Genomic DNA, 26507 nt, shown 5'->3' with positions numbered 1-26507 from the left:
CTGTTTCAACTCCTACCATCAAAACGACGCTATAGAGCACTGCACACCAGAACAACTAAACACAAGAACAGTTTTTTCCCCGAAGGCCATCACTCTGCTAAACAAATAATTCCCTCAACACTGTCAAACTAGTATTTACACTACTATTAATCTTCTCATTGTTTCCATCACCATTCTCTTTCCACTTATGACTATATGACTGTAACTTTTTATTGCTATCATTAAGGGTTAAATTGTACCCTATGACCATCATTTGTGTTGTAAATGTTGTACCTTGATGAAGGTATTTTCTTTTCTTTTCTTTTATGTACACTGAGAGCATATGCACCAAAACAAATTCCTTGTATGTCCAATCACACTTGGCCAATAAATTCAATTCAATTCAATTCAATTCAATTCAATTCTATTCTATTCTATTCTATTCTATTCTACCTCACACCCTCCAATTGTGTGCTGCACAATGCAGTTCGGAAGAGATCTTTCAGCTTTATTGCATAATGTCCCAAAGGTAAGACTAGGGCCTCTTATCTTTAGTATGCTTCTGTTAGTCTTGAAAAAGGGCCACTTTAGGATAGTGGTTAAGGTACTAGCTAGAAATCAGGAGACTGCGGGTTCTAGTCTTTCTTTAGGCATGAAATCAACTGCATGTTCTTAGCCCTCTATGAAGAAGAAGACAAGAGCAAACCATTTCTGAAAATTTTGCCAAGAAGACTGCAGGGACCAGTTCAAGTGGTGACAAGGGATTAACACTGACTCAAAAGCATACACACAAACACAAGCAGTCTTGGTATAATTAAGTTGGGACAAAATTTTTTTAGCATATGTTTGTTTTATTTTTAACTATACCTTGTGCTCATTCCGGGAAGTTGGGGGGGGTGAGGGGTTGTGAAGGAGGGGAGGGAAGTGGGGAAAGGGGAAAAAATTTTTTTCTGTAAAACTTTTTGAATTTAAAAAAAACAAAAAACCACAAGCAGTCTTGAAAGCCCAGTACTTAAAAACTTTCTTTTCCCAATACCATGCAATTTATGGACAAGCCAGGGAGTCCAAGTGGATTTACAGAAAAAGTAAAAGGTAAAGGTTCCCCTTGCACATATGTGCTAGTCATTCCCGATTCTAGGGGGCGGTGCTCATCTCCGTTTCAAAGCCGAAGAGCCAGCACTGTCCGAAGACGTCTCCATGATCATGTGGCCGGCATGACTAAACGCCAAAGGCGCACGGAACGCTGTTACCTTCCCACCAAAGGTGGTCCCTATTTTTCTAACAGGAGCTCACTCCATTACGAGGCACGAGGGTTTTGAACCATTGAACTGGCAACCTTTCGACCGACAAGCTCATTGTCTTAGCCACTGAGCCACCGCGTCCCCTTTAAAAGTACACTCTTCTTTATTATAGTGTCCCAGTTATGGAACTTTCTTTCAAGTGGTCTACATTAGCTTCTTCCAGAAAACAACTGGACACATATATGAAGACATACCTCACAGCCATCACTGATTTGCTTTTAGGTTTGACTATTGTTTTCTTGGTATTTTTAATGAACTGTTTTTAATTCTTTTATTAATTGTTCTTAAACATTGTTTGCTTTATTGTGTTTTATTTTACAATAGTTTTGCCCTGTTTGGCTTGACATTTCCAGAAATGGAAATGGAAGATATTAAGCTGCCAAATTATTTTATTTCAGATATAAGCTGAGGTAAAGATCATTCCTCCTAGGAACACCTCCCTGCCACAGTGAAAATATCTTGGAGTAGGCATCCAAATTTATGCTTCTTGTAATTAATGCATAGAAAATCTAAAAACAGAATGTGCCACCTAGTTTAATCTTTATGAATGTTTTCAAATAATTTGATAAACATCTGAAAATCTATTTTAGAATTCAAAGATTTAAAATAGATCTTTTAGATTGCAAACATCTGCAGATTGTGTGAGCTTCATCACAATAATTCACACACCATGTGGTTGGATTGCAGCATTCAGGTGATTCTTTAGTTTTATTTATTTATATTTAAAAGATTGATATAGCTGTCCATATTGTAATAACAATCCTGGGCTGGGCACAAAACAGTAAAACAGCAGGAGCCCTTAGATCAAAAACAAAGCAAGCATATTATGTAAAGTAAACTAAGTATGATTTGTTACTATTGCGTCCTCAAGCCACACTGTTGCATAGCAACATGGGAATGTTTTCCCATTGGCTAAGACGCTCTGACACTGACAGCTCTGCCGGCGGGAAAAATAGATGTGCGCTATTGGCTTACCCATTTAACAGCTGCTATACAAACAGTGGCTTGACTGGAAGTTGTTGTTGCTGTTACCCTAATAAAGGGATTTATCTTTGAGCTGCCTTTGCCTCAGTTCCTACCCCCCTTGTTCTCCCGATCAGAACAGTTACTATATCACTTTTTCATATTTCATGTATCCAAAAAAGTGCCCTCCTTACAGAAAGATGGGCAGGCTTGGGGAATCAATAAGCTGTGCTAAAGTACAAAAACAAAGAAAAAAACCCACAACCCAAATACAGCATCCAGAGCAGTTCAACACAGCCTGATCATAGAAGTGAAAAACCAAATGGAATATTATGGACTGACTACACCTGTACTGTATTATTGGATAACTGTAATTTATGAAAACAAGCAACTAGCTCAATTTGCTTTCATTGCATCTTTTTTGAGTTTCAGTATTATGCACAATATCTAATTATACATAACAAAAAATGGAAATAGCCGCCCTAGACTTACAATAAGAGAATGCTTTTACTATAGTTTGAGAGCAACGTGACACAAATGAAACACAAAAATGTTAATTAGTATAGAAGCAATTTCATAATTACCACGTGTAGATCAAGCTGCCCAATCACTCTATAATTTGCAAATCCCTTTTGTATTTTTAGTTCACACAAGCCTATACTGGATAAGGTAAAATGTAACTCTTCACAGTATAGAAACTACATCTTTCTCAAAAATGTACACAATAATTTTTGTTTATCCATTCTAATTATTAGAACACACTGTACATCAGTTGCAAATGAGTCTTGAAAGGATTTCAGGATTTTGACATTTGAACTTCAAGAGATATTGTCTGCAGCTGGAAATCAAAAAAGATTTCCAATCATTGGTTAAAACACAATTTTATGAGTTGGTTCCATTTATTCTCTCATTTCTTGTACAATGATTACAGTATTTTCTATGTTACTAGTATTTTCCATCGAAGTGTGATCTTTCGTATTTGAGCAGTTTGTAGCAGTAATTTTGTTATATGAACAAAATTGTGAAGCTTTCAAGGACTTGTGTAACTTCAGCATTTTCTACTATTTTGTTTTTGTATGTGAATGGATTATTAACAACTGTTAGCTTGTTATTTACATCTTGTCCATGCATTTCATGTTCATCATGCTGTTAACTTTCAGGAAAAACAGCTTTGATCTCAATTTATTCTTTCTATGCACCAAATATACTTCAATGCATTTGAGTCACAATATTCAATCCCTTTTATATTTAACCTGTGTTCATTTAGTACCCATTCATTCTTGACTAGGTTTCTTCTTTTACCACATGGATTTAAGTACTCTGATTTTTCTTATCTTTTCTTATCTAAAAGAAAGTGATACACAGATATTTTTGCTCCTTTCAACATACATTCACCTAACATTACTTTTCTACTAACATTTGCCCCTCTTTATTTTTACCATAAATTTCCCTATTTTTATCAACAATCTAAAACTGTCCCCAAATTCATTTAATAGTACAGGTGAGCCCATTATGAGTGTTTATGAGTGTTCTTGGCTGCTATTTTTATGTAATTTTTGTTGTTTTTAATTCTGCTTCTTTTTGTTTTTATTTTGTTTTAATTCTGAGCTATTCAGAGTCATGTATATGAAATGGGTCGCCTATAGATTTACTAAATAAATAAATATGCCAAAGATTCCATTTCCTGAGAGCAGCTCACTTCATCTCCCATTTCAATCCTGCCAACCTTCTTCTCCCCCCACGCACTCCCTAGAGTTGGTATGGCAGCAGATTTGTCTGTACAGCTTGAAATATAAACATTAACAGTTTGAACAGAATTTGTTAAAAATACGCAGTCAATCCAAGTCCTCAACAGATGTAATATAGCGCCTGAAGCAATCAGTCCGAAGTCTTGCAGCTGGATTTTAGCTAACTGAAGCTTTCAAAGAGTGTCAAGACCAGCCAACACGAAGAGCAATAGCACTTAGACTTATATACCGCTTAACAGGGCTTTACAGCCCTCCCTAAGCAGTTTACAGAATAATATATTGCTGACTTTGGCTCTTCATTTTACCAACCACGGAAGGATGGAAGGCTGAGTCAACCTTGAGCCGGTGAGGATCAAACCCCTGGCAGTCAGCAGAATTAGTCTGCAATACTGCATTGTAACTACTACACCACCATGGCTCATAATCATATGATCTCTCACTGGAAGTTATTCAAGAATGGGCACTATGGCGTAGAGTTGTAGGTGATAAAGCAGATAATGCTGAAGTTTCATGTTCATATTGCAAAGCAATTAAGAAAAAAATCCATTAATATGATAATGTCACACATTTCAACTATTTTAGCAATTATTCCTTCTATTCCGGTGGTGTTTGATTAGGGGCCTGTCTCCTGATCCGTGCCAACATAAATTCCACAGGATACTTTTTAAAGGAGAGTCAGTGGTGAATTCCAGCAGGTTCTAACAGGTTCTGGAGAACTGGTAGTGGAAATTTTGAGTAGTTTGGAGAACTGGCAAATACCACCTCTGACTGGCCCCAGAGTGGGATAGGAATGGGGATTTTGCATTATCCTTCCCCTGCCACGCCCACCAAGCCACGCCCACAGAACTGGTAGGGAAAAATTTTGAATTTCACCCCTGAGAAGAGTGTATTCGGGGTGGGTGGGTGTATTACTGTTCAATTAATTGAAAATCAATAAAAGTGTACAATGTAGATAGGGGCTACACCTCACAAGCTATGGAATGGAATGGAATGGAAAGGAAAGGAAAGGAAATTTACTTAATCTTCAGCTAGTTTTTTTTAAGAAAATGATTCTGACACTATGACATGTGGAAGTACCTTTTATTATATTGAATTATGTGGCCTAGGGCTGTCCTTACTGGCTGAATCTACATTGTCTACATTGTAGATTCTTCCAGACCTACTTTCTGGTATTTTCTGGACCTTTTCCATGTAAGTGGAACATGAAATGCTGCTTTTTACCAAGCCAGACAATTTATCCATTATCTATCTATTTATCTAGCCCAGTGACAAGCAATGCTAGAGGCTCAGAGGACAATCATTCCCATTTCCTAAACTTTTAAGCAGAGGTTCTATGATTGAATTTGGATCATGTACTCTGACCTCTGGTATTAGCAATCCTATTCTGCTATTGTGCTTTGGGACTAAACTTTTGTTCATATCTGTGCATTTGGATCCAGGTTAAAACTTGTCATCATTTTAAAAAGGTAACCAATGAACAACATTCATTAGTGTATATAATACATAAATCTATTTTTATCACTTTTCTTTCCAAAATTCCCAGGATGTTAGCTATTTTTTGGGTTGCACAATTAGGAATAAGGCTTGCAACATTGCTGGAAACTCTGGAGGCTGTTTCCCATTTTATTGTTAGTATAAATAGTGCAACATCTGTTCCCTAAGTGTGTGTATCGTTTTGTGAAAGAAAAGACCTGGAGCCAAATTCCATTTTTGATTCATAAACACTGGTTGAAGAAAAGCCAATGGGGATCCAAGCAAACGTCAGCAAACCCATACAAATCTCAGGCTATTCATTTTCATTCTTTGGCTTCAATTGAGAAAAACAAAACTCAAAACTCAATATCTCTCCATCTAATTATAGTGAGTAGTGGTTATCTAGTGCAATATAAAAAAAAATCTCTTGTATTGTATTGCTGTAGTTTGTTTCCCTCTACACTTATTTACAGTGCCAGCCTTATTTTCAAATTAATTTACACTCTTCTAAATTAAGCAGAAATTAAATTTTTTAGAGAGATTCTTTACACTAAAATAAATTGCAGTTAACACCCCGATAACTTTCACAAATCTCAAGGTTTTGGCTTTAAATACGATTTATCAGGCCCAAACTGAGTGCATTAACTCATCTTAAAACCAATACAATTACAACCCATAGTTAAATGAGAACATAATATGTAATAATAATAACAACAGAGTTGGAAGGGACCTTGGAGGCCTTCTAGTCCAATCCCCTGCCCAGGCAGGAAACCCTACACCATTTCAGACAGATGGTTATCCAACATTTTCTTAAAAATTTCCAGTGTTGGACCATTTACAACTTCTGCAGGCAAGTCGTTCCACTGATTAATTGTTCTAACTGTCAGGAAATTTCTCCTTAGTTCTAAGTTGCTTCTTTCCTTGATCAGTTTCCACCCATTGCTTCTTGTTCTACCCTCAGGTGCTTTGGAGAACAGCCTGACTTCCTCTTCTTTGTGGCAACCCCTGAGATATTGGAACACTGCTGTCATGTCTCCCCTAGTCCTTCTTTTTATTAAACTAGACATATCCAGTTCCTGCAACTGTTCTTCATATGTTTTAGCCTCCAGTCCCCTAATCATCTTTGTTGCTCTTCTCTGCACACGGAAACGAAGGAAAAGAGGTAAATGATCTGGGATCTTAAACAGATTAAGAAGTCGCATTAAAACTCCTCTGCCTTCAATTTTCCTAACAAAAATACGCTCACTTGCAAATAAGATGGATGAAATACTCCTTTTAAACAAATACTATTCTGATTTTCGCAATTCAGCAATCCTATGCTTCTCTGAAACCTGGTTAAATGAATCCATTGAAAATAGCAGCCTGAACATTCCAGGATTTCAAATTGAACGATCAGACAGGATTCCAGAAACATCTGGTAAAAAGAAAGGAGGAGGCTTATGCCTATATATTAATTCAACCTGGTGTCAAGATTTTAACATAATTTACAAATTCTGTGATTTGTAGACTCTACAATTTAGAGACTCTAATTATCAACTGCAAACCTTACTATTCGCCTCATGAATTTTCCTCATTTCTTCTAATTGCTGTTTATGTCCCACCACAAGCCTGTGTAAACAAGGCATTACGAACTCTAGCTGACCAAATCATGGAGGCTGAAGCCAAACACCCTGATTCACTGGCCATTGTTTTGGGAGATCTAAACAAGGCAAACTTAAGGAAAGAACTACCAAAATACTTTCAGCATGTCAATTGTCCCACCAGAGGCAAGAATACTCTAGACCACTGCTACACAACACTAAAAGATGCCTATCGGTCTTTACCACGTGCAGCTGTAGGACACTCTGATCATTGCATGATTCACCTTGTACCTGCTTACAGGCAAAGACTTAAAGCCATAAAACCAATAATTAAATCAGTGAAAACCTGGACGGAGGAATCAGAATTAAAGCTACAGGCATGTTTTGACTGCACTGATTGGAATAAAGATACCTCTGCAGACCTGGATGAACTCACAGATACTGTAACATCATATGTCAGCTTCTGTGAAGACCTATGTGTACCTACAAGGAACTTGCGAATACACAGTAACAACAAACCTTGGTTTACACCTAAACTTAAGCAGCTACGACATTCCAAAGAGGAAGCCTACAGAAAAGGTGATAAAATGCTGTACAATCAGGCCAGAAATGCACTAACAAGGGAGATAAGAGCAGCAAAAAGAAGCTACTCTGAAAAGCTAAAGAATCAGTTTTCAGCAAATGAACCAGCAAACATGTGGAAAACTCTTAAAAATATCACCGGCTATGGAAAACCTCCTTCCCAGGCTGAAGGTAATCAACAACTGGCAGATGACCTGAATGAGTTTTACTGCAGGTTTGAAAGGAAACTACAGCCACCTATCTCCACAACCCCCATCTCAGACACACCAACAACAGCCAAGCCTCCTACAACTGATCCCATTTCATTGGGTTCACAACCCCTAGTGATCACAGAAAAGGAAGTGCAGGACCTATTTCACAGACAAAAGCCAGGAAAAGCTCCAGGCCCAGACAAGATAACTCCTTCTTGCTTAAAAGTCTGTGCTGACCAATTGGCCCCCATCTTCACCCATATTTTCAATAAATCACTAGAGATGTGTTATGTTCCTTCTTGCTTCAAACGCTCTACCATCATCCCAGTGCCGAAGAAGCCCACCATCAAGGAACTGAATGACTACAGACCAGTTGCTTTAACATCTGTAGTCATGAAAACCTTTGAAAGGCTAGTGCTTTCCTACCTGAAAACCATCACGGATCCGCTGTTAGACCCCTTGCAATTTGCATACCGAGCAAATAGATCAACAGATGATGCTGTTAATATGGCTCTGCACTACATCCTACAACATCTTGAGTCTCCAAAGACCTATGCAAGGGTCCTTTTTGTAGACTTTAGTTCAGCATTCAATACCATCATTCCAGACATTCTTCTAACTAAGCTAAACCAGCTACAGGTACGGAACAGACTTGTAAGTGGATCACAAGCTTCCTAACAAACAGGAAGCAGCAGGTGAAGCTAAGCAAGATCACATCAAATACCTGTACAATTAGCACGGGTCCCCCAAGGCTGTGTGCTCTCCCCACTTCTCTTCTCTCTGTATACCAATGACTGCATCTCCAATGATCCATCTGTTAAGCTACTGAAGTTCGCAGATGACACAACAGTGATTGGTCTCATTCGAGACAATGACGAATCCGCATATAGGCGAGAGGTCAACGACTAGCCTTGTGGTGCAACCAAAACAATCTGGAACTGAACACACTCAAAACCGTAGAAATGGTGGTAGACTTTAGGAAAACCCTTCCATACTTCCACCTCTCACAATACTTGACAACACAGTATCAACAGTAGAAACCTTCAAATTTCTGGGTTCTATCATATCGCAAGATCTCAAATGGACAGCTAACATCAAAACATCATTAAAAAAGGCCACCAAAGAATGTCCTTCCTGCGCCAACTCAGTAAGCTCAAACTGCCCAAGGAGCTGCTGATCCAATTCTACAGAGGAATTATTGAGTCTGTCATTTGCACCTCTATAACTGTCTGGTTCGGTTCTGCAACCCAACAAGAAAAACACAGACTTCAGAGGATAATTAGAACTGCAGAAAAAATAATTGCTACCAACTTGCCTTCCATTGAGGACCTGTATACTGCACGAATCAAGAAGAGGGCCGTGAAAATATTTGCAGATCCCTCGCATCCTGGACATAAACTGTTTCAACTCCTACCCTCAAAACGACGCTATAGAGCACTGCACACCAGAACAGCTAGACACAAGAACAGTTTTTTCCCGAAGGCCATCACTCTGCTAAACAAATAATTCCCTCAACACTGTCAGACTATTTACTGAATCTGCACTACTATTAATCGTTTCATAGTTCCCATTGCCAATCTCTTTCCACTTATGACTGTATGACTATAACTTGTTGCTGGCAATCCTTATGATTTATATTGATATATTGATCATCAATTGTGTTGTAAATGTTGTACCTTGATGAACGTATCTTTTCTTTTATGTACACTGAGAGCATGTGCATCAAGACAAATTCCTTGTGTGTCCAATCACACTTGGCCAATAAAAAATTCTATTCTATTCTATTCTTTCTAGAGTCTCAGCATCTTTTTTACATCGTAAAAAATGTAAAATGTAGGCCTGTTTGACCTATGAATATACAAAGTAAATATTGCCCACCATCCATAAAGGTTGATCTTAATTTGATTGACATTGCTCAGATTCCAGCCAATCAAGTCATTTGGGGATACTGTATATTATAAATTAAGAATCAATGGAACTAACTGACTCTAATCCCCAGCTCATGGCATTATTTCTAAGATGCTTTCATGGGCCATTCTCTTTCCCAAGGTATCAAATATTGGTTCTATCTCTCTATGCTCCAATTTTCCACTTCTCAATTCTTATCTTTTATTTGTTGCAGAGACTAAGGATTAATTACTCATTCCAGTACTACTATTAATCAATTACGATAGTAAGGATCTATTACTATTAATTAACTGATATTCTAAGACAGGAGAGTGTGATAAACATTATAAATCAATTATTATTTGCTTTTTAAATGTATTGTCTGAATTATGATTTTTCATTTTTAATCTTCATGCTTGCCCACACAGAGGTTGCCCAGAAGAAATTTCTATGAATCTGCTGTGAGAAATTCCTAGTGGATTGTGGATCCTTTAGAAAGTCCATCAATACCTTCATCACCTTTTGTCCCATCTTCTGGCTATTATATTGAGTTTTGGCCTTGCAGTTTCCTTTTGCTAGTTTAATTGACACCTGCTGATAAAGCCCTTCCTTGTGAATTTCTGCAATCCATTTTTAAAGCTATCTGAATCCGTGGTCATCATGGAAACTAATTCCATATTGACTGCAGTGGAAATTAATACCATATTGACTGCACTATCCAACCACTTCATTGGGTAACTAAGCTTTTTAGCAATAGCACTTCATCCTTATATACCGCTTCACAGTGCTAAGCAGTTTACAGTCAGCTATATTGCTTCCAACAATCTGGAACCTCATTTTACTAATCTTGGAAGGATGAAAGGCTGAGTCAATCCATCAGGTTTGAACTCCTGGCAGTGGGCAGAGTCAGCTGCAATACTGCATTCTAACCAGTGTACCACCACAGCTCTTTTAGTATCTGAACTATGGCTCTTTTTGTATTTGAAATCTGCCATTTCTCCCATACTTCTTTTCTTTTCTTTTTTGTAACCAGAGGAGGTATTTTGATCAGATGGCAGATTATATTCATCAGTGAGGATGTTAATCTGGGTTCTAGATTTTGGAATATCTTAGTATATAGTGGTCTTGAACTGCAGTATTAAAATGCAGGGATATGATTCCACCACATGCTGCAATACCAATTATATCATTTTTCTTTGTACCACTTCTGATTAATGTCATTCTACATTCATTTTTACCCCCTAAATTCATTATACACTATGGCCACATTTATTATTGCTCCAATTTTCTTTTACCAAGCTGTAAAACAGCTTCCTTACCTTGGCACACATTGTGATCGTTTGCCTCGAACCCAGCTGCACACTGTATCCGAGATGGTACCTGATCTGGAGGCGTCCGACGGATGATGGGATTACCATTTCTGCTACCAGTGTCTGATGCTGTTTCTTCTTGGCCGTTATTGACAATAATCTGGGCTGTTCTGGGCAGACAGAGGTATCCTCCAAAATGATTAACACATTTCATTCCACCTTTACACGCTTCATGCACAATTTCACATTCATCAATATCTGTGATTAGTAATGACAAAAAGAAAAGGAGTTATTAATCAGAATGAGCTCTGTGTTATTTGTTGTGAATAATAATCTGAAATAAACAATAGTGTTTAGGAAATTATCAGTAGCTAGAATAAAAAGTGGATTGATGAATGAACAAGTATAAAATCAAGCCAGCATCAGATGACAAGTTCACATTCCCTATTTAGAGAGATATGTCTATGGTTTTGAACAGGTAGTATAATAAGCCCTACATATAGGGTAATACAGTAGACAGGCAATGCATTCTGATTCTGAGTGCACTCTTAAAATATATATTTGATTTTGTAAGTAAGTGTCCTCCTGACTACAGTATATAGGAAGATGAACACTACTCTGGAAAAGAGGAGTAGATGTATTTAATTATTGCAACATTTCTAATTATTTTTTAGAATGAAAGAAGGAAGGAGACGTGGAATCCTGGAACACATTTTCTAATCAGCTGTCATCAGGAAGGATCAGATGAGATGCCAGTTTCCTGCCAGATAGTAGCTTCCTTGTTGAAGTAATTGACTCCAAGACTGATGGTACTGAGTGACTTTAATCTGCCTGGCATGGGTCAGAGGTGGCTCATGTAACACTTCTAATTTTGCAAGCTCCACTGTCTCCTTATATGCTTCCAGATTCAGTTCAGGTGCTTGCAACCATCTCTAAAGCTATTTATGGTACAGGCCTGGTTATCTGCAGAACATCCTGCCCCCCACCGGTCTCCGTTTATCTCTGTCCCACTATATTTGGCAAGGTGGATATGTTTTGGATCCCTTCTATGAGACAAGTCGCCTTGTGGGATCCAAGAAACAGATCATCTCTATCAAGTGCTTTCCCTTTGAAGCAGCATATGCTCTGAGATTAAGATGGTCCTGACCCTGTCAGTCTTTCATAAGATCTTGAAAACCTGGCTTTCACCATATAAGCGTGTTTTGTAATGATTTGGAATATATTTGAAGTGTGGTCTTGGTTGTGCTGTATGTAATGTGCTTCTGATTTTGTTTTATTATATTTTCTTTTAATGTTCTTAATCCTCCCTTAGCTAACAAGTTCCTATTCACGAGTAGGGCAGCCAAATAAATTATTTAAATAAATCATTCATATCAAATATGACAGAACTGATGAACTGTTCAGCCACATGTAAAGTATTTTATAAAATATGACACTTGTATGATGCAAAGAGAACAACCCATGTAGATCATTGTTACTGGATCAAAAAATTTAAAAAACATATCAGGAGATGACCCAAAACATAGACAATTGGGACAACTACTACCATTACAGATATAACTCCAAATCTGCATATATGAAAACTTCTACATTTCCTCCATTGTCTTCTCCATAAAGAGCTTCCACTGAGGAAACTATGGAGGAAATTTTAGCATGCAAGATCTGGATTCTAAGTACTTCTGACAGATATGAAAAAATTAATGCACACGCAAATGTACCTTTGCATCGCTGCATGACGGGGTCCCATTCATAACCATCTGTGCATTGCTGCATAGAAAATAAACAAAATCAAGAAAAATAGATTAAATGCAGTGGTGTTAAACCACAAAATGATTGCTGAATTGGCATAGTTCCATTCATCACAATTATATATTACTGCTACATAGGAGTGGCTCCAGATTTTGAAAGAATTATTTTACAGCAATTAACAAAACATTATTACTGCAGAATTCCGCATTCAATCTTTTTATACTCCATGAATCTCTATAACATCTAGGCTGCTGCATGATCTTGCTGAATTTTGTTGATAATACTTATAAGACTCTTTAATTAATTTATTTGAAGAATAAAAAATTAATCTATCATTAATGTGCCCCATAATTATTTCCTAGGTAGTTCAGTATTTTAATCATTTTTATAGTATTTTATTTCTTACTTTAACCTCCCACATCAATCAGAACTATGTCAGTTTAGTGTCAGCACTTAACCTAGACCAGCCGCCAAGATATTTTTACCTAGAAAAAACCCAAGGTTTTGATTTCTGCTTTCTCCATTTTAAAGATGTCACAGAGACTGCAATGTATTATATTAGAACACACTTCTCCCACCTGGCATCCTCCGGAAGCATTGGATGGCATCTTCCCAAATCGCCATATTAGTAGGGAATCTTGTATCTTTAAGACGTACCTCATAATTATCAAATAAATAAACTAATGAGAATTGTAATCCATATATTAAGATAGCAGCAGATTGGAAAAACTGGCTTAGAAGAATAAGCATATTTTCAAGTCCCTGTCAGAACTTCCAGCTAACTTTCCTTGGTCTACCTTGGATGGGTTTGGTGTTATTGATTTATAGAAAGAAAGAGTGCAGAGAAGAGCAACAAAGATGATTAGGGGACTGGAGGCTAAAACATATGAAGAACGGTTGCAGGAATTTGGTATGTCTAGTTTAATGAAAAGAAGGACTAGGGGAGACATGATAGCTATGTTCCAGTATCTCAGGGGTTGCCATAAAGAAGAGGGAGTCAAACTATTCTCCAAAGCACCTGAGGGTAGAACAAGAAGCAATGGGTGGAAACTAATCAAGGAGAGAAGCAACTTAGAACTAAGGAGAAATTTCCTGACAGTTAGAACAATTAATCAGTGGAACAACTTGCCTGCAGAAGTTGTAAATGCTCCAACACTGGAAATTTTTAAGAAAATGTTGGATAACCATTTGTCTGAAATGGTGTAGGGTTTTCTGACTGGGCAGGGAGTTGGACTAGAAGACCTCCAAGGTCCCTTCCAACTCTGTTGTTGCTGTTGTTGTTGTTGTTGTTGTTATTATTATTATTAATATTATTATTATTATATTTCATCCCAGGATGTACACAAAATTTGCTTGGTGCTCTATAAAACAAATGTTTTAAAAGAGTATTGCCTTAAAGTAGCTTTCTACATATCTGTGCCATTAACTAAACTAGATTGCAGTCCTTCTTATCCTTTAATACACTGGAGCTGCAGTCCAAATTTCCAGAGGACACAAGGAATCTGCTCTAAAATATACCAATATATTTATCTAGGGCACTTAAAGTTGAAACCAGCATTCTGAACTATGTCTGAAACTAACTGGCTACTGAAATAATAAGTGTCTAGTAAAACTGAGATTTAAATACAGAGTTATTTGTAGCAAGGCTTTCCACATCCGCTCCTTGAAAATTGCAAAATTCTCTGAATGAATAGAAAACAATATTTTTGAAAACTATCATCCTTACCGTGTATGTGATAGTTTCATCCACTTCTTGTGAGTGTCCTGAAGCAAGGAGCAGAGCAGCAAGGACTGCAAAGATGACCATGATGAATCTAACAAAAAATAATATTCATTAAAAAAATTGATATATACTAATACAAACATATATCTGAAGACTTCTCTACACTTTCCCTGTTGTGTTTGGCTACAAATACCCTACTATTCTTCCGAACCTAGCAGTTCGGAAGTACGCAAAAAATGCAAGTAGAAAAATAGGGACCACTTTGGTGGGAAGGTAACAGCGCTCCGTGCGCCTTGGCCGTTTAGTCATGCTGGCCACATGACCACGGCGATGTCTTCGGACAGTGTTGGCTCTTTGGCTTAGGAGATGAGCACTGCCCCAGAGCCGGAAACGACTAGCACGCATCTGCGGGGTAACCTTTACCTTTACCTTTACCCTACTATTCAATAAAACAATTAGTTAGGCTGCAGCATTTCGGATTACAGAGAGGAGGATGTCTCAGGATTGAACACTCTTTGTATAAAATGATTCACCTCTACCTACATGATAAACAAGGTTCAAGGAGAAAGGTTCTAGTTTTCTACATGCAGCTAATTATCAGAACAAAAATCCATTCAATTGTGCAATTTCCCCAGACAGGATTTTACCACTAAGAACTATGTCACAAGAAGAAGAGTGTGGCTAAAAGCACCCTTCTGAATTCAGGTTTTGTAAAGAAAAAACAAAACAAAACAACAACCTTCAGCTAGTTTAATGGATGTCCAGTCATAGGCAAAAGAACTCCCACTCTGTCTACTAATTATATTTAGGTGCACAATATTCACAATGCTGCTGCAAAATAGCATCCATTTGCTAAACAAATTAAAAGGTGACTGTTCCACTTCATTGTTAACATTACTAAAATACACACAGAGAGATATAATGTTCAGATGACGTGCTCCATCAGATATGACATGCTCCATCACCGGAGATTTTTAAGAAGAGATCGGACAGCCATTTGTCTGAAATGATATAGGGTCTACTGCTTGAACAGGGGGTTGGACTAGAAGACCTCTACGGTCCCTTCCGGCTCTGTTATTCTGTTGCTCAAATATTGGGAGATTTTATGAAACTTCCCGCAAGACAGAGGACTGAGTAAAGCTACTTGGATAAATTAAGGAGAAAGGTCCCAAAGTATATAGCCCTAAAGGAAGTTGGCATTAGTATATTTCCAGAACTGTAAATAAAAACATGAGCATTATAATAAAACAAAACAGATTGTGCCCAACGTATTATTTAAACCAACATTATTTATGTAACCACAAAATATGAAATCCAGATATTTAAAAGAGTTTATTTTTTTAAAAAAAATTATGGAAACAAACACCTGGAATCATTATAAATTGTGTGGTATAAATGCTGTAATTAAATATCAAATATAAACAAACACAGAATAACAATCCAAAGAACAAAAATGAAATCAATCATTTAATTTTTTGTTGGCCAAAAGCTTTCAGTACTTTTAAGAAAACTTTCTGGGTTTTAATATAAAACACAGTAGCTTAATTGGTGACTTTGGGCCAGTCCAAAGTAGCTCACAGGGTTGTGGTTGCAGAAAAATTAGGAAGAAGGAACACCTTAAATACTGTAAAGTAGGGTATAAAATAAAATAATGACAATAAAACCAAATACCTTTGCACTGATCACATTGGGACTTACTTCCCAATAAATATGAGTAGGATTGCAGTGTGGAAGTGCTTAAAAAAGATCTAATGGGAGAGAAAATTATAACTGTGTGAGGACTAATAGCTTTGAAAACTCAAGATCTGCATTTACTCAAATCCCACCTTTGAATACTGTTTATAGAATTTGTCTGTGTCTTCACTGGCAATTGAAAGCTGAGAGTCAAGAATAAGTAAAATGGCTTACATAAGAAAAGAGACACAGGAAACACACATTTTAAATCAATTCCACCCAGCTGGCATTGAGGCTTTAAGCACTTAACAGAACTAAGCACTCCTTACTGGCATTGCCAAAGAAGACCGAAGTGCCATGGGGTGTGACAAAAAAATCAAGAGGTACAATAAAAGGGTTTCAATTGCAAGGTTGCAATCACCACCTTAATGTTTTCAAATAAATATGTGATTAATAACACCTTCTATTCCCCCATCTTCCTGGCTTTGTCACTTTACAGGACACACTAACTTTGCCCTCTGAGTCAATTTCAGCATGTTGTGCATCAGTGGTGGGTTTCAAATTTTTTTTACTACCGCTTTGGTGGGTGTGGCTTGGCGGGCGTGGCATGGCTTGGCAGGCGTGGCATGGCTTGGTGGGCATGGCATGGAAAGGATACTGTAAAATCTCCATTCCCTCCCAATTGGCTGGGACTCGGGATGCAGGGAATAAATGGGGGCGGGGCCAGTCAGAATTTTTACTACCGGTTCTCCGAACTACTCAAAATTTCCGCTACCGATTCTCCAGAACTGGTCAGAACCTGCTGAAACCCACATCTGTTGTGCATACTGTATGGAGCCATTAGGTTGCTTCTGCTCTTTGGAGCTTCTTTTCCACTGACAATCCATCCTTCCAGCTCAGTTAAAAAGCTCATATGCTTGCCTTGGTGGGCAGATATAATACTGGCTTTCCTGCCATCAATCTCATTTTCTCTTATTCCCAGGACATAACAAAGCTTTATGGGATTTTAAAAAAGCATCTTTACCAATATCCAGTATCTATCCTAGTATTTTCCCACAGATGCAGGGACTACTTTTGGGATCAAGAAACACTATTTCACACAACTCTACCAATATTTAGTACACTACTGACTGCTTTTGCCACAATCAGCCAAATTGTAATTGCTTTAAATTGCCTTAACACACAGAAAACCTGATTAATTTTTTTTATTTGAATTTATATCCCACCCTTCTCCGAAGACTCAGGGTGTCTTACACTGTGTTAAGCAATATTAAGAAAGTGATCTGGAAATGCACTAACAGTAATAGCAGTTTCTACATTTGATTTTTACTCTGTACTGACTGTATCATTTTGAAATAAAAGTGTGAATTAAAATGATAGGCAGTGATTTCATACTTGATTTTCTGAGAGTAAAAGCCATTGAACCGAGCAAAACTAAGCAAGCAAAACTGACTTCTTAATAGGAAGGTACTACTGCACTGTGACTATCCCTTGACGAAGAAATATTTATTTGCCCAAGTGTCTACTGTAACTGTACATGAAATAACTAGCAGGTAAGGGACTAATTAGCATGTAAAATTGTGTTTCTCAATCACAGGAATTTGAAGACATGTGGATTTCAACTCCAGAATTCTTCAGAGAATGTGCTGGCTGGGAAATTCTGGGAATTGTAGTCCATGGATTTTCAAGTTGTTGAGATTGAGAAACATTGATGAAAAGATAAAGCAATAAAAACATTCCTTCCCTTCCTTTAGTTTCTAAAAATTGGTTAGCAGGGTGCATAGTAGCAGTGATGGCAGAACTACTCTGCATGAACACATTCCTTCAATGTGTGCAGCAGTTTGAATGAAGTGCACCAAACTGCTTTTCTCTCTGGAAAAAAGAAGAAGGGAGGGAGATTTCAAGCAACACATATAAATAAAACTTCATGAAAAAAATGTTTTTTTTTTTCTGTTCATGAGCTTCAAAGTATTTGACACCATCTGGAATTAAAGCCTGAACTTCTGAATTGCTATGGAATTGGATTAAAAAACATATGATCTCACCATCACATCTCCATACCAACTCTTCAGATGTAACATAGAATTGGAAACAAAACTAAGAGTTTTTAGAAAGAAGGATGTGTAAAACTAAGGGGGGAGCCACCCTTTTGCTTTCCCTCCATTTATATATCATTGATCATTCAGGCAGATGTTGGAACAAGCCTAAATGACTCAAATATTAACTGCTTGCTATATACAGATGTTTTGGTCCTGTTACAGGAACAGGCAACAGCCCAGGATTGGGAAGTAGTGTCATTTCAGGCCTTAGGGATTTACTTTGTGATTTTATGAAACAGTTTTTTCATCCGAAGGTTATTTCTCATTGACTTCAGCCACTTTCTACCATCCAAGTTGAGCTACTGCCATATAATTGTTTGTAAATAGCAACAGCCCCTCTGGCAAAATTCTGTTGTGTTTCTTACGTATTGACTCCCATATGCAAGCAAAACTGTAGGAAATATTTAAGTGGAGACCTTTAATTGTTGATAAGGGAGACATGAGAATCAGGGAGAAGAGGAGGATTAAAAAAAAGGTATTTCTTTTATGGCTCTTCTGGAGTTGATGAGTAGAAACAGTGTTGGCATCATTCAGGGGCATCTTTTTGCAGGGCAAATGAAAACAAGATGAAGCTGAAGCCCTCCCTGCACATAAAAAGGAGTTTCAATCCCACAGGCATCATCTTGACATTTTTATCATCTCCCTGAACAACACTGAACAGCACACAAATGATTGGCAACCAAAACATTCACAAATGGGGAAAGTCATCTAGTTTAAAAACACTTAAAGAACATTTATCCCCCGCGCTCCAAATTCTAACTGAAGCAAGAAATATCATTTGCAGGAGGGGATCTAATAAAGGAAATTATGCCAGGAGCCAAAGATACCATTAGAAATAGGAAGCTGGCATACTATAGTGCAAAGCTTCAGCCCCTCACTGCTGAGACTTGTTCTTCAATGTTGGAAGGATAGGAACTTATGGCCTTCAATTACTTAATTACTCAATAAACTGAAAAGTTGATACTTATAATTATGAAAGTTGCTTACAGTTACAGACCATATATGGATGGTGGTAATGAAAGATATGTAAAACAAAACATACAGGACGTGAATGAGATTTGAGAGGGTGTGTGTGTGTGTGTGTGTGTGTGTGATGGACTAGAGCTACTATAGGTGTCAAACTTGGTCCTTTAAGATTTTTGACTTCAACTCCCAGAGTCCTCAGCCAGCAAAGCTGGCTGAGGAACTCTGGGAGTTGAAGTCCAAAAGTCTTAAAGGGACCAAGTTTGGACACCCCTGATGTAAGGGCTGCAAAAAGATTTGTTTTGCTGGTGTCTTTCTGTGGTCACTCAGATTGGAGGGTGGAGAAAATATCATCAAGGCAATTAATAGGTAATTCCAGTCATTAAATACGCAGCTGGAGCAGTGGATTAAGATACAAGCAGAACTAAAACAGAAAAGTAATGACAATAAATAATGTCCTTCATCATGTTGACAGATGATAATTACCAAGGAAAATAGGTGGGCTAGAATGTTGCAAGTACACCAGGCAGTTGTTAAGAAGAAAAAAGGGCATTGGAAAGTGAAGGAAAGTGAAGAAGATGCACTGAAACTAGTATGCTACAAAGAAAACAATAGCAGGCAAAACTGATAGCAATAAAGACCTGGCAATAGCTAAGAGCAGGAAAGTTAAGGAAAGAAACAGAGAGGCTAATTCTAGCTGCCAAGAAAAAGCCTTAAGTGCATATAAAGCCAGACTTGAGAAGACAGCACAGACAGCAAATGCCACCTCTCCACTGAAGCTGAAGAAACTGTAGACCACCTAGTTAGCTGCTGCAAGAAGACTGCACAGATTGACCATAAATAATAATGGCACGACAAAGTAGCAACAATGGTGCATCGGAAGATCTGCAAGAAATATCAGTTGCAGGCAAGCAAGAACTAGTGGGACCACAACATAGAGAAAGTAACAGAAAATGAAGAAGCTAGAAAGCGCTGGGAATTTAGAATTCCAACAGATATGTACCTGCCATATAACACTCCAGACTTAATATCTCTTGATAAAAAAGGCAAAAAAGTCTGGATAGCGATGTTGCAGCACCTGGAGATAGCAGAAAAGGAGAGAGAACTGGAGAAAATCATAAAGTGCAAAGACCTAGAAATAGAAGTAGAATGACTGTGGCAAAAGAAAACAAAGATAGCACCAATAATAATAGGTGGTTTGGGTATATATCTGGACCACCACTTGAACATTATCAGCATTCATAAAACCACTCCCAGTCAATTACAAAAAGCAGCTTTATTTGGAATAGCTTACCTCCTGCAATGATACTTTTAACTCCATCAAACATTTGCCTATCCCAGGTCCGAGGGAAGGACCTGATGGGTGGATAAAAATGCCAGATCCAGTCTAAACATGTGGCTGATTGTTAATGAACCATAATAATAATATATACATTTCTTCCCCTGGTCCTGAAGCACATTAATCCAAGGACTTGATTAAAAATCTCTACTGAGCCTATTGAAGGCAGACTTAGAGAAAGGGGAAGAACAGATACATTTTGTTTTCTGTTTGCAGATTCAAAAGGGAGTGGAGGAAACCATCATATAATCTTGACATAGTTAAACATGACCATAAAGAATTTCTCTCACCAGAAAAGAAAGGAGAAACTGCTTAATTGTAGCAAACAATATGCTAATAGAAAACTGTCATTTTGGCATATTGCCACTGCTATAATCAAGAAGGGACTCTTGATTAAGAATCACTGTTTATATGCCTTGCCATATGGCAAGTAAAGCTATCTTCAGGTTCTCCAGAGATTGACAGAAAGTCTCCTAGACTTGGGATGGTATATACCTCCCACTACTGGATATACACAAGACAGCAAGTGCTTCTAAAGAATAGGAGTTACCCAGCCCTCAGATGGGTCCTTTATTCTATTCTCTCTTCTCCTTTCTCTTACAATATTTCTTTGTTACATTCTGATTTGTGGGAAGAGAAGGAAATTTATGTTTTTAACTAAAGCTCTCCCTCTCTTGTTCAGGTTTCTCCAAACTGCAGTAGATTTGGAAGCTCCTTATGAACTTCCCTCTTAAACTTCTGACCTAGAAAGCTTACTGGAGGCCAACTAGCTTTTTTTGTTGGTATAGCCAGAATACCCAATAAGGTCCCAGTACTTGAGAATTCTGAAGGAGAACTTTACTTCCCTATTTTTCATCTTTGATATACCAGCTGATAGGGGAGGGGGGAGGAGAGGAAGCAGTAATGTTCTGAATATCCCTTAAGGCCTCCACCATAGCATCTATATCAGGTGTGGCAGTGGTGGGTTGCCCTCGGTTTGGACCAGTTCTATAGAACCTGTAGTAAAACTGGTGGGAGGCTCCACCACTGACCCAAATGTCAAAACTCTTCTGCACATGCACAGAAGAGTTTTGATGACGTTTGGGTCAGTGGGCGGAGCCTCCCACCGGTTTTACTACCAGTTCTATAGAACTGGTCCAAACCGGGGGCAACCCATCACTGATCTATATGGAGGAATTGCTGGGAATTAAAATGGCAGTTGCATTTTAATCCCCCTGGCATTGGACGCAAAGAACCAGTTTCAGATGCCTTACACTTGACAATGGGGTTGTGGAGGAATGTAGTTCTTACTTTGGCAATAAGAAATGAAATTCAAACTAATCTCACCCTCATTTTGTTTAGTATAAAATGGGATGCAGAGAGACTTTGACAGGCTTTCCAGATGCTATTATTCTATCCTATACAATGAAGAACATTCCTGAAACTCTTGCTTTGATCTTGTCTACCTCAAAGAGCTGACAGACTGTGACACCTAAACTCATTGGATAACAAATAAAACCTTGTGTAACATGTAAAATGGCTCTAATGGACAAGAGAAAACTAGAATCTGGACATTTCCTTAAATTATCAATTGCTGATATAATAAGGCAACATTTCCCTTGTACATTTATTGGGAATACAAACACCTATAATGGTTGCTCAGCAGAGAGATTAGCAGTGGTGGGATTCAGCCAGTTCGCACCACTTCGGGAGAACTGGTTGTTAACTTTCTGAGCAGTTTGGTGAACTGGTGGTTAGAAGAAATCATTAGGGGAGAGAACTGGTTGTTAAATTATTTGAATCCCATCACTGGAGATTAGCTATGTGAGATGGGAATCTGAGGAAAAGGTAGTCAGATTGATAAAAGTTACATCTTTCCCTCTTGTCAATTTAACTGCATTACGTGGTAATAACTGTACAATGTACAATACAATGGCATTTACAATTCTACCTAACTTCACTTGAGACCATTGAGGGAAGGCTGATCCCAGCCATCTTTATCATTGTCCCATTAATGAAGGGATCACAACTATGATATAAACAACTCCCTTTGAAAACAGCTGAATTAGAGATGATGATTCAAATATTTTGAGTGTCAGTGTCTATTTCACAAATGCAGCCTTCATTGAGGAACAGCTACATATTAATAGGAAAAAATGGACAGGAAATTCAGCATCAAATCTCATTACAGTCTACTACACTATCAAAAAGAAAGGAAGATCATACTATGTATGTTCATACAGTCCCTATATCATCTTCCCCTCCTTGGTGTTCTCCAGATTTGCCTTCTTAATCCAGAAATGTTATGTACTGCCTGTTCCCATAATGGTTCCGTCAAAGAAACAAATGAGTTTGGACTTCTAGTAAACTAAGTCAAGCACCCCAAATCCTGAATATCCTTTTTCCCCCTCCAAAATTCACTTGCCCTTTCTATAGGATCTTGCTGCCCCATGTAGGAGTAGGAAAGGGAAGGGTGTCCCTTGATATAAAAATGATCCAGCTAATATATCTGCTCTGACTAGCAGCACCTCTACTAGTGTTCGGAGAGGTGCTACCATGTCACTTACCTTATTTAAGGAGACAGGAGGCTAAAACAGATATAGAACGGTTGCTGGAATGAGATATATCTGGTTTAATGAAAAGAAAGACTAGGTGATAGACACAATAGAAGTGTTCTAATATCTAAGGGGCTGTCCCAAGAACAGAGGGTCAACCTATTCTCCAAAGCACCTGAAGGAAGAACAAGCAATGGATGGAAATTAATCAAGAAGAGAAGCAACCTAGAACTAAGGCGAAATTTCCTGACAGTTAGAACAATTAATCACTGGAACGGCTTGCTTCCAGAAGTTGTGGATACTCCAACACTGGAGGTTTTTAAAAAGAGATTGGACAACCATTTGTTTGAAATGGTATAGGGCAGTGATGGCGAACCTTTTTGCCAACAAGTGCCCAAACTAGAACGTGCATGTGCTGGAGCGCTGGAAAAAAGGCGCATGTATGTGCCGATCAGCTGGTCTTTGGGTTTCTAGCACTCCGGCACACGCGAAGACCAGCTGCCGATGGTGTGCATGGCCACAGAGAGTGCTCTGTGAAACCAGAAGAGCAGCTGGAGACGGCGGCATGCCCACAAAAAGGGCTCTGTGCCACCTCTAGCATGCGTGCCATAGGTTTGCCATCACGGGTATACGGTTTCCTTCTTGAGCAAGGGGTTGGACTAGAAGACCTCCAAGGTCCTTTCCAACTCTATTATTCTGTTATTTGTGTGATTTACACAATATTAGCAAATGAAAACAGTTTTGATGGATCAGAAGGACCTACACAAGTTCAGCAAAATCAAGTTGCATAAAGTTCAGCTTACTGGCTGTCCTTTTTATTTCAAACTCAGTTGAATTCTAGAATCTCTCAGAAGCAATTTACTGTATCACATGGGTCAGTTCAGGCATCTCCTATTTCTAACATAATGTCTTACTCAGGTCTCTTTGCTGTCCTATAAGGGAAAGCCTGTGTAGCTTCTGTTCTTAGATTACTACATTGAGAAGCCAAACTTCTATTCACTCCCAAAAATCTGGGAGTGGAATAGCTCAAAGACAGCCTTGCAGATAAATGCTCCATGCTTAAGGTATCTATGTATCCCATTATCTAAACAGAAATCTATACAGGCCACATAAACTGACCAGTATTAAATTTTTGGGGGGTATATTGGCACTTGAAAGAGATCACTGGGCCTCTTGTCTAATTTTATATTGCAAGAATAAAAGAAAAATCACAGAAAGGGGGTGGAAATGAAAACTAATGTGAGGAGACCCATGTAGGAAATGTGTATCTCCCATTCTGATCAGTAGGACCCTTCCAGGATCTTGGGAAGTAATATTTTCCAACAGTTGTTACAGGAGTGTTTTTTCCTTCTATCAGAAATTTCATGAATGAATTGCAAAGAAATTTTGAGCTTGTGTCACAGGGCTGAGTTTCCTTCTGATGAGTTTTGCCTATATGAAGTAGCTAAGTAGTTAAAGAACCAGGCTAGAAACTGGGAGTCTAAGTTCTAGTCCCAGCCCAGGCAAGAAGCTGGTCACCTTGGAGCCAGTCTCTCCCCCTTTCAGCTCTAGCAAGCAGGCAATGGCAAACCACTTCTGAAGTCTTGCCAAGAAAACTGCAAGGGACTTTCTCAAGCAGTCACCAGGAATCAAGGCTGTCTTGAAAGTACCAAAACCAACCAACCAACCAACCAACCAACCAACCAACCAACCAACCAACCAACCAACCAATCAACCAACCAACCAACCAGTTTTATATCTAAAAAAGAACTGTCCAGCTGCCTCTCCCCAATTCCCTCTTGCTTGCCTATTGGGTGACTAGGAAAACAGCTGGTGATAATTTGAGTGTCCTGAGATTTTAATCCTGTTTGTGTTTTATTTTTTTTACTTCCTACTTTTTTCCTGTGAAGGAATTTAGGGTAGCAGAAATTGTGTTCCTTAATAGTCTCCTTATCTGACTATTGGCCAGAGCAGACTAGACTGTGTAAGCAGGACAGCCTTAGAAATACTGTAGGTACAAGCTGGCCATATATGTTCAAGTTGTGACCTCTTCAGTTAAAAGCACCAAGTGATGTGCAAATCTCCTGTCTGCCATCAGAGGAGATACCCCAGCAGCCTGATCTAAGGCAACCTCCTTGACTAAATCTCCCTTTAAGAGGATCTCAAATAACAAAGCTGGGCAAGAATTCTCCCAAGAACTTGGAGAACTGCTGCCAGGCTCAAAATAGCCAATACTTGGCTCAACTGGACCACTTCTCTCTGGCAGCATAAATGGATGAGCTCAGAATAAGGTGGCAGGTCTGTCTTCAACTCCCGAAATGTGATTCATTCATTTTACCAATTTTGTAGATATGTGGGGTCCAGAACACCCATGGAACTGACATATAAACCAATCAATCTTCTGCATCCTGTTCCATCTTCTGTATCCCAGAAACCTGTTTCTAGGCTGCTGCCCACACTGGGTCAGAAAGGAAGATTTGCTAAATTTCAAAGGGATTCACTTGCAGTGGACTTGGTTACTTTTGCAATCGGTAATTTGGTTAGTTCCCGGTTCAGGGAGCATCGGCAGATTTGCACAACGCGATTAAAAATGCATACTTTCCACCTCTAAATCTGCATCCTCTTGCATTTACTTTTCCTTGGATGGTCTTAAAATTTCTTTTCTTCTCCCTGCACGAAGATCAGCAACTCATCAATACAATTCCTCCGACCCATTCCACGCACACCCAAAAAATAAAACAAAACAAAATAAAATTCAAAACCGCACGCGGGCAAATCACTCCCGCGACGCGACCTCCTGAAAGATCACCCCACGCGTTCGCACGAGCGGGGAGCAGCCCGTGCAACCTGTACAACTTTGCATTGCACCGCGCTGCGTTGCGTTGCCTGGCTTTCTTCTCCCACCGCCGCGTTACCGCAAAGGCCGGTGAGAAAAGGAGAATCCGGAGCGTCTTACCTGCGTCGCTCCAACAACGAACGTGCGGCGAGGTGGGGAGGGGGTTCCCTTCCCGTGAGGCAGAGCTGCCAAGGGAGGCGGCTGTGGAGAGCGAGCGGCAGCAACTCCCTCCCGAAGAGGCGCAGTTGCAGGTTAACCCCGCGCCTTCGCCCGGCTCCTCGAGTCACGGCGGGGAAAACGGCCCCCGCTTCCCCTCCCTCTCGATGTTTTGGACCGACTTGAAAAGTTTCAGCTACCGTCAGCATCCGTTTAACGCCCCCTACCGATCTTCTTCCGAGTTAACTCTTTCGGTCGAGAATTTGGTAACGGGTTGGAAAAGCTTCTGTCGCTGGTAGAGGTCAAATGATATCTCGTTGGCCTGAGCTTTGCAAAAGAACCAAATCATATCAACTAATATTTAATATTTGCATGCTAGCTACGTGCAGGGTGCTTGGTTTTTTTAAACAAGGAAAGGGAACGCTGTCCCTGATCTTTAAT

General features: G+C 38.9%; 1 protein-coding gene across 6 annotated transcripts in view; it reads right to left on the bottom strand.

Annotated features, from left to right (window-relative positions):
- Positions 1 to 26290, bottom strand: part of EFEMP1 (EGF containing fibulin extracellular matrix protein 1) — a 57898-nt gene extending 31608 nt beyond the window's left edge. For 2 of the 6 annotated variants that reach the window (XM_058164904.1, XM_058164906.1), the window contains exons 1-5: positions 26031 to 26290; positions 25673 to 25744; positions 14490 to 14577; positions 12733 to 12781; positions 11024 to 11272 (exon numbers count right to left, since the gene is read on the bottom strand). In XM_058164904.1, coding sequence (XP_058020887.1) covers positions 11024 to 11272; positions 12733 to 12781; positions 14490 to 14577; positions 25673 to 25744; positions 26031 to 26275 — 703 coding nt within the window. In that variant the 5' untranslated portion in view covers positions 26276 to 26290. Of the gene's footprint in view, positions 1 to 11023; positions 11273 to 12732; positions 12782 to 14489; positions 14578 to 16157; positions 16235 to 25672; positions 25745 to 26030 lie in introns of those variants that run through there. The other 4 variants (XM_058164907.1, XM_058164908.1, XM_058164909.1 and 1 more) reach the window with 4 other exon arrangements.
- Between the last annotated feature and the right edge of the window lie 217 nt (positions 26291 to 26507).

This window comes from Ahaetulla prasina, chromosome 1, assembly GCF_028640845.1.
Source record: "Ahaetulla prasina isolate Xishuangbanna chromosome 1, ASM2864084v1, whole genome shotgun sequence".
Taxonomy (NCBI): Eukaryota; Metazoa; Chordata; class Lepidosauria; order Squamata; family Colubridae; genus Ahaetulla; species Ahaetulla prasina.
This window is presented reverse-complemented; position numbering and strand designations above follow the sequence as displayed.